This window comes from Myotis davidii, unplaced genomic scaffold (assembly GCF_000327345.1).
Source record: "Myotis davidii unplaced genomic scaffold, ASM32734v1 scaffold1229, whole genome shotgun sequence".
Taxonomy (NCBI): Eukaryota; Metazoa; Chordata; class Mammalia; order Chiroptera; family Vespertilionidae; genus Myotis; species Myotis davidii.
In genome coordinates, this window is record NW_006300021.1 from 36479 (window position 1) to 45875 (window position 9397).

General features: G+C 40.8%; 1 protein-coding gene across 1 annotated transcript; it reads left to right on the forward strand.

The window, feature by feature from the left end:
* Positions 1-2566: 2566 nt before the first annotated feature.
* On the forward strand, positions 2567-3520 carry LOC102757200 (olfactory receptor 5A1-like). Its single transcript, XM_006776106.1, has one exon. The coding sequence runs from the start codon at positions 2567-2569 to the stop codon at positions 3518-3520; it is 954 nt and encodes a 317-aa protein (XP_006776169.1).
* The last annotated feature ends 5877 nt before the right edge of the window (positions 3521-9397 follow it).

A 9397-nucleotide genomic window follows, 5' to 3' on the forward strand; every position in this document is an offset into this window, starting at 1 on the left:
CACCCGCAAACTGCATTGTGCACCTACCACCCCAAGCAAAGTCTCTTTCTGTTCATACACCCTTGTCCTCTGCCTATCACCACGCTGTCATCTGTGTCTATGTGTTATGTATATATGTTTTTTGGTTAATTCCTCCACCTTCTTTCATCCAGTCCCCCAAACCCTCTCCCTTCTGACAGCTGTTCCATTTATCGATGCCTCTGTTTTTATAAAAATCCTGGTTTTCAGTAAGCTTACATTCTAGTAGAGGGAGAAAAATCAGAAAGATCAATAATCAACAAACCAGCCCTAGCCAGTTTGGCTCAGTGGATAGAGTGTCAGCCTGCAGACTGAAGGGTCCCAAGTTCGATTCCAGTCAAGGGCACATACCTCAGTTGCAGGCTCCATCCCCAGTAGGGGGCGTTCAGGAGGCAGCCAATCAATGATTCTCATCATTGATGTTTCTGTCTCTCCCTTTCTCTCTGAGATCAATAAAAATATATGTTAAAAAATCAATAAATTAATTATATGCTATGGTAGAAGTATTATCAAAAGAGTAAGGCAGGGTAAAGGGGGACAAAGTCTGGGAGTGGAGAGAAGGTTGAAATTAAATAGAAATATGCACACATATATACAATTAAATATACAGTATGTACAATTAAATATGCAGTACTAGTATGTGCAATTATATATATGTTAAACAATTAAACAAATGTCCGTGCCATCTTTACTTTGGAGATCTTTCACAATTTGTCCTCCTTCCACTGTCTCTCAGAACTAGACTGCTATTTTCTTCTCTTAACACTATTTACCCTGTGCTCCCACCATGCTGACATGTTTAAGGCTCCACAAACACTGTACTCTCCTGAGCTTCTTACATCTTTGATGTAAAGCTCTCTGAACCAACACCCTCCCAACCCCTCATACACCAAATTTTCATCCTGGTGATGCCGTACTCATCGTCGGATCCTCCTCCAACACGTCTTCTCTTTGAGGACTCCACCTGCTGTGTCCAGGGTCCCAGGTGCCCTATCCCACTGCTGTGAATAATCTGTTTCCTGTCTGTCCCATGCATTATAAGGACCATCTTGAACTTAATAGTCATGTTTTATTGCTTTCCCTATCATCCTCACTTAGCTCTATAAACACATGGTGCAAGGTGTTTGATCATTGATAATGTTTGTGCAAAATGAGCATTAGCATTTCACAGTGTTGAGGTTTTTTGTTTTTTTGTTTTTACCTCTTTCTTTAATCTTTAAAGGGGATGTCAGCTTTTCATACCTCTAAGTGCTTCACTCTACTGCTTAAAAACAAAGAACACCATGACCCCATACAGAAAAACTATGATGACAAAAACCACAACGTTGCCTTTTTGGGCACTTAAAGTCTTGACATACTTATTTTCTTTTAAAAAAAGAGTACCTAAGAGGAGAAACTAAGATGGCGGCAGAGATAAACACCGGGAAGTTAATGCCGCTCACAACAATTGATTAATACCTCAGAGAAACAACACGGACTTCATCCAGAACCACAGGAAGTCTGGCTGAGTGGAAATTCTACAACTAGAAGGAAAGAGAAAAGCATACCGAGACTCAGAGAAGGCGCAGTGCGGAAGTAAAATACTAAGGTGCGGAGGTGCATGCGGAGCGGGCTGGCGGCTGAGGGCGTGGTTGTTGGTTTCAATCGGGAGGGAATCTCAGGCTTTGAGCTCCAGTTCTGGGCGAGTCTCTAGGGACCCAGACTCATACGGGAGAGGCGGGACTGTCTGGCATCGATCGGAACTCAAAGGGAGCTTTCTCTCCGAGGGGCTTGCAACAATTACCGGGACATTGAGAAGCAGAGTCTCTGAGGGCAGCCATGTCACTTAGCTCTATAAACACATGGTGCAAGGTGTTTGATCATTGATAATGTTTGTGCAAAATGAGCATTAGCATTTCACAGTGTTGAGGTTTTTTGTTTTTTTGTTTTTACCTCTTTCTTTAATCTTTAAAGGGGATGTCAGCTTTTCATACCTCTAAGTGCTTCACTCTAACGCTTAAAAACAAAGAACACCATGACCCCATACAGAAAAACTATGATGACAAAAACCACAACGTTGCCTTTTTGGGCACTTAAAGTCTTGACATACTTATTTTCTTTTAAAAAAAGAGTACCTAAGATAAATTCAAGTGCCTCAGTAAGTCAACTGCAATGCTTGGAGCAACTGAAAAAAAGGGGGATATTTGGTCAATGTAGCCAAAACACCTCTTTTGGTATAGTGCCTTTGGTACAGTGCCTTCGGTATAGTGGTAATATTGACAGTGAAGGTGATGACGCAGATAATGCAAAAATGCCAGTCTATTCTGGGGCATGTCACTTTTTCATAAAGAAAGGCATCAGATAAGGATGATCATGAACTCTATGAAAGACCCAATAAATGTTGCAGAGGGGAATTCTGCGTCAAAGAGAGGTAGGACATTTGCATTCCAGTTTCTTCTGACCTTGAGAGTTTATGATTCCATGACAGAATGAAATGGTTTCTTCACTTGGATTTTCATTGCCACAGGAATCCCCCTATGGGGCTCTGAAGGCAGCAGAAAGAAGCTACATGGCTATGGGAAGGAATATCAGCACAATGACCGATTTCATCCTGTTGGGATTTTCAGAGCATGCAGAGCTGCAGGTTTTCCTCTTTGTGTTGTTCCTGGGGATCTATTTCATGACTCTGGCTTGGAACCTGGGTCTCATTGTCCTGATCAGGATGGAGTCGCACCTCCACTCCCCTATGTATTTCTTCCTTGGTAACCTGTCCTTTGTTGATATCTCATACACCTCTTCTGTAGCCCCTAAGATGCTCTGTGACTTCTTCAAGGAGCAGAAGACCATCTCCTTTGTGGGTTGTGCTGCCCAGTTTTTCTTCTTTGTTGGGATGGGAGGCACTGAGTGCTGTCTCCTGGCAGCCATGGCATATGACCGGTATGCTGCCATCTCCAACCCTCTGCTCTACACTGTCCTCATGTCACCTACCACCTGTGTGGGGATGGCCATTACAGCATACACCGGAGGATTCCTCACTGGATTGGTCCAAACTAGTTCCATATTTCAGCTTCATTTCTGTGGGTCGCGAGTCATGAACCACTTTTTCTGTGACCTACCACCCCTGCTGGTCTTGTCTTGTTCCAGTACCTTCCTCAGCCAGGTGGTGAACTTTCTGGTTGTGTGTGCAGTGGGTGGGACATCAGCCCTCATTGTCCTGGTTTCCTATGGCTATATCATTGCTGCTGTTATGAACATCCATTCAACCCAAGGGCGGACAAAGGCTTTCAACACCTGTGCCTCTCATATGACCACAGTAATTCTCTTCTATGGCTCTGGTCTCTTCTCATATCTCCATTCTAGTGCTGGGTACTCCCGGGACCGAGATAAGGTGGTGTCCATCTTCTACGGAGTTGTGATTCCCATGCTGAATCCTATCATATATAGTTTGCGAAACAAGGAGATCAAAGATGCATTGAAAAATCTCAAGAGAAGAAGAAGCAAGTGTCTTTTATGGGTCTTATAGTTACTTGAGTTAAAAAATCTTAAATTTTTCTACATGTATATGTGTCTAGACATAATAAGACTCACAGAATCTGAACAACAAATTAAAGAAGCTATTTCAAATAAGACCCCTAACCTACACTCCTACTGTATAATTAGGCTCAACAAAAGTTTGTTTTCCTGCCTTTACTTTTCTTGCCATGGACCTATAGAGTTTTAATCTTGGTCATCTGCAACAGAAAGTAACTATGCTTTTTCATGACATTCTTTAGCTTGATGGCACCAGATGGTAGGTTCAGGATATCATGCCTTAGAGCCAATTAGGACATGGCCCCAGGACTGCAAACATTCAATAGAGGCTGCTTTATAATATAACACTACTCATATCAATCCATTCATCACTTGGGACAAACTTTAAGTTTCCCTTGCCATGATTCCTACTTATTCAAGGGTTGATGCTGACCAGGAAGGCTGACTCTGGATTAAAGACCCGAGAACCCTAAGTGAGTTGGGTTCAGCAAGGGTTACTCAGAGCCAGGAGAGCAATAGAGTACCTGCAAACATGTGGGAGAAGAGCCAAGAATCACACCTCTGGAATTATCAAGTCTCCTGGGGCCAGAAATAGAAACCAAACCCAACAGATCCAAAGTTGTAAAGTCACAGTGAGAAAAGAGCAGAAATAAAAGCAAGTGAGAAGACCTAGAGGATAGAGGGCCATGAGGTTAATTTTCATGGCTGAGCCTCCTGGTGACTGGGTGTGACCACCTGGTTGAAGGCATGGGGTCAAAAAAGAGACAATTCCCTTAGAAGCTTTGATTCCATATCTGTTTTCTGGACCAGTTCTCACTCTCAGCCTTGTATGGATATTTGACTCATTTACTCTCCTCCTGACCTCCAGTTGACTTCCACTGTATATGTTAGACTTGGATTCTGCCTGCTGTATCCCTGGAATCTGAGTCCCATGATTCTGACATCCTTGCCTTCATCTTCATGCACTATCTTAGAAGAAAGGGCCCACAGTCTGAGAAAGGTCATGAACTGAGGGAGGATAACCAAGTTGCAAGAGTTTGCAGCAGAACTGAATGTGAATTTTAAATGGTCTGATTCCATTTTATAGGGTGGTTCTTGAACATTTCTGAAGTTCTGCTTCTTTAATGTGTATATAAATCCTTGTGAGTTGTGACAGCCATCCCTAAGTCATATCAACTTTAGCTATAAACTATTCTGCCTCAATCTTTTTTTCAATTCATGCTGTTATTTGATTTGTGCTCTGAACATTTGGATAAGAGTTATTCCAATATGTTCCTATGCCATCCTCTATTTAACCTATCAGCACCTATGATAGGTTATGAAATTTTATTATTTTTTCTTGTATAGCTATCTGTCTTCTCCCTAAGTTGTTAACATCTTTCTCTAAACTGCTTTCTATTCCTTCCCCAAAACATAGGACATGACTGGAGCAAACTGTATGCTTAATAAACATTTGTTTAATCAATGAATAAAAAAATCCAAATTCACTTGACAAATGATTTAGAGATTTTTATGCCAGGCACTTGTCCAGTGATTTAAAAAAAATTGTATTTTAATTCTTTAACATCTGCACACCTTCATTCTTAAAAAATTAAAACATATAGATAAGAAAATTTATCTTTTGACCATAACCCTCAATTTCAATTTGAACTCCCCAAGAGGTAACAATTATTTATATTGGTATGTAAATTGACATATTTTTTGTATATAAATATTTACATATGTTTCAATTGAGAATATTTAATACTGCTTTATGTGGCTGTATGTGTATTTACATAATGGTACTGTACTGAATATTCATTTTATACCTTGTTTTAAAAAAATTAATACTATTTCTTGGAGCTCTTTTTTTTTTTTAAATCTTACCTGAGGATATTTTTTTGCTGATTTTTAGAGAGAGTGGGAGGGAGAAGGAGAGACATAGAGAGAGAGAAATATCAATGTGAGAGAGATACAATGATTGGTTGCCTCTGGGAGCCTGCAAATGAGGTACGTGCAGGCTGGAATTGAACCCAGTACTTCAGTCTGTAGGCCGATGCTCTATCCACTGAGCCAAACTGGCTAGGGCTCTTAGAGCTCTTTTTATGCTCTACATAGAAATATACCTCAGTCTTTTAAATTGTTTCATAGCAGAGATACACTAAAACTTACATACCTCTTCCTGCATTGATGGATATTTAGGTAATTGCCAGGTTTTGCTAATTTATTACGATAGTGCTGCAATATGCATGTTTGTGCATCCCTCTTCATGCTAATATGCAATGATTATGGTAGGAACTGAGAAGTTGAATTGCTGCTTATAGGATGTGGATATTTTTAAGTTTTAATAGATATTGCCAATTTGTCTAAAGTGCCTACCAGTGGATGCTCCTGTCAACCGTGTGCTAGGGCATGTACCTCCTCATACCCTTGATGAAGGATAACATCATCCAAACCTTTCTTCCCTACCTGATTGGCTCTTTATAAAGAAAGGAGCAAAAGTAGGTTTACAACAGTTGTGAGTATGCAAAACAGAGTTTATCCTTGTATTATTATTATTTATTAAATATTGCCTTATTTTCCATAAAACAAATACAAGCCTACTTTTGCCCCACCCTGTATGTACTCTTTTAATCCTTGAAATGTCCTTGCTGGACAGGGTTGTGTATTGTTCTCATTTACACATACATTTCTGTTTCAAGCAGGTTTCCTTTTTTTTTTTTTTTTTTTAGTTCTCACAACCACATTATGAGATAGGTGTTTTAGCCATTTTTATCTAAGAGGTGAGATATGTAAGGCTCAGGAAGGAGGTTAAGTAACATACACAGGTACACACTAACTCAGGGAGATCTTGAGTGTGTATCTACATGATACCAAAACCATTAATTGAAAATACATAATCTCACACAACTGCTTGGCATCATCCAGAGAAAAAGAAAAATGTATTAAAAGCTATGTGTGGTGCCAGGTGTGTATTTGAAATATCAGAGGGACCACTTTATAAAAGTATATGATTGTCTAACCAACATGCTACACACCTGAAACTAATACAAGATAATACTGAACATCAACTGTAAGTGAAAAATAAAATTAAAAAAGAAAAATATATTAATGCAAAGTTGATCAAAACTATTATCTCAAGTCAAGCATGATTTAAGTATATTAAGAGAAAGGAGAATAGACTTCTCCTATATAGTAAGGGTTAGTTTCAATAAGATCATCATTTAAGTTACATATCAGCAATAAGGAGCTGTAAACCCTGAGAGAGAAAAAAGACCCACTAAGAAGGACTCCTGCTGGCTAACTGGACTCAAATTAAAAGAAAAACAACAACACAGAGCTTAGCTGCCATTTTTGCACAGGGGCCTCTTACTCAACCTGCACTGCAGGGAGAAGCCTGCACCGAAACTGCCTGCCACTGCACTGAACTGCCGGCCTGCATTGTACTCCTGCCAGGTGTGCCAATCCTTAGAGAGGTTCCTGAATCTTATTTCAATCAATAGGATTGAGGTTTTTCTCATCCAATCAGAGCTGTGCAGCTCTGACCAATCAGAGCGGATCAATCAGGACAGTGCCTTTGGACCAATCAAATTGAGATTTAGAGTCTTCATTTGCATGAGGATGGACCAATCAGAAACCAGGGACAGGGACTTCTGCCCAAATAAGCCAGCCCCACTCGGGCTTAGGGAGAACACTTTCTACGGAAGACTTAAGGCTGCGTTTCCCTGGCAAGAGTTGACACACCAAAGCGGTCTTGCTGGAGCAGAGCAACCTGCAGGAGCACAATGGAGCATGGCGGAGCGGAGCGGAGCAGAATGGAGCGGAGCAGAGCTGCCCATCCTGAAAGGGGCCTGGTCTCAGGGCTGCCTGGCCCCGGAGCTCTTCAACAGCCATGCTGTTTTCACCACCATGACGCGGCACTGTTGAGCGGTTTGCACTGAATGAAGTTTATTTCTTCATCACACCCCAAACTGGGGATTCCTGTTGATGTTGAATTGGCACCAATGACCATCGGTTGTCAGAGTTTTATTTAAAACGCATTATTCAAAACTGTATTTCTCAGTGGAACAATTTTATAAATGGGTTTATTCCCAAATGACTAACAAGGAAAAAGCCAAAATGTTAAAAACAGAACTGAATAATACTCTCGAAAGGTAACAAAAGTGAGGAGGCTCCGTCTCAGTTTATAGCAGATACATCTATATTCAGGTTAAAGAAACCATCAGCTGTGCTGTAGGCTCTGATGAAGAAAAACAGTCATAAATGGCAAGTATGAAGACATTGGGGCCAAGCCGATAAGAAGAGATTTAGCACAGAACACTGTATCAGCTTCCGCATTGAATTGTTTATACTGGAGGGTTTTGCTCTCAACTGCTTTCTTATTAACAATTCTTCTTCCATTGACTTTGTGAATTGTATCATTGGACATGGAAACATGAAATCTTTCTACATTGGCTGCTGAGAAATCGAGTAAAATTTGTGCCCCATCTGTAGTAAAAATTTAGGTCACACCAGCATGTGCTTTTATTCTCATTCCTGGCTAGAGTCTACATCACTACTTTTTTTTCTCTCTGTTCTTTGAATCTGTTATCTTGTATTCTTATTTTTTTTTAATGTATCTTTGCAAGCTGCTTGCTCCAACATTTTGGAGCAAAGTAGAATATACAAATGACCAAGAGTTTGCTTTACTCCCCATATTGGTGTATTAGGAAGGGAAGTTGTCATGGATTTTAGTCACCAGTGTCTCTAATCTCTGCCCAGATCACACCCATCTCCCTAACCTGGAGTCACCCTAGACTTCTTCCTCGTTATTCTCCCAATTTCCTCTCCACTTGCTCCCCCCTCAGAAAACATTCGGATTAATGGTCCATAGACCCTGGTCTATGTTCTCTTAGCGCCTTGTACTTCCGTTTCCATGCAATGCATCATTGTTCAATGTCTGTCCTCCCATGGGACTGTGGTCTCCTTGACAAACGAAGTGGTGCCTGACATGTGGTATTTGCACAGTAAATTTATGTGAGAACATTAACCATATGACTATACCTCAGAAAGTTTTTAGAGCCATCAGTGACCTCCTAGTGACTACTCTATTCCACTCCCCTCTTTTCAAAAGAATAGAAGCTCTGAGTGGTGAAATAATTTGCTAGTGACTCACAGCTGGTTAATTTTTCCAGCAATCTTTTCATTTGTTACACAACAGCTGGCTGTTGGTTGCCTGTCAACACATTATCCAAAACGAGGTGAAAAGTCCCATAAGGCAGAAGTCTGCATGGTCTGAAAACCCTTGCTTGCAGCTCTGACTTCCTCTTTGCAGGGAAATTATGCTGCTTTAGTTCTGTCTCATGACTTATGACTGGGGAAGGTTTTCTTCTTCTCATCATAATTACAAGGCCTCAGCTGTAGAAAGAAACTGTAGAAAACACGCGTTGATTGGCGATCCTTGAGCTGTGTTCCAGGTGACCCAGGGATCTGTGCAGGCCTCCTCCAAGAGGTAAACTGAGGCAGCTCCTTTGCTATGTGTTTTATATCTTAGTTTCTAATGCAAGCTGGCATTTGTAAATAAACCTTCCACTGCTAAAATTAGGTTTATGATTTCCAGATTTAATAAAATCTTCTTTTTGTGAATGAGGAAATGAAAGTCTAGAGAAAAGAAGCGGTTTGCCAGAAAGTGACGAGGCCAGGACTCAAAGCCAGGCGTGCTGATTCCTAGTGTCTTCACTGTGCACTTTTCTCCACACACACTCACACATATCCATACACGGACATCCATGCAAACACATACACACACATAAACACACACAGAGCCACATTCACACACTCACACACACACACACACACACACACACACACACACACACACACACACACACCATAGAAGAGAAAGAGAAAG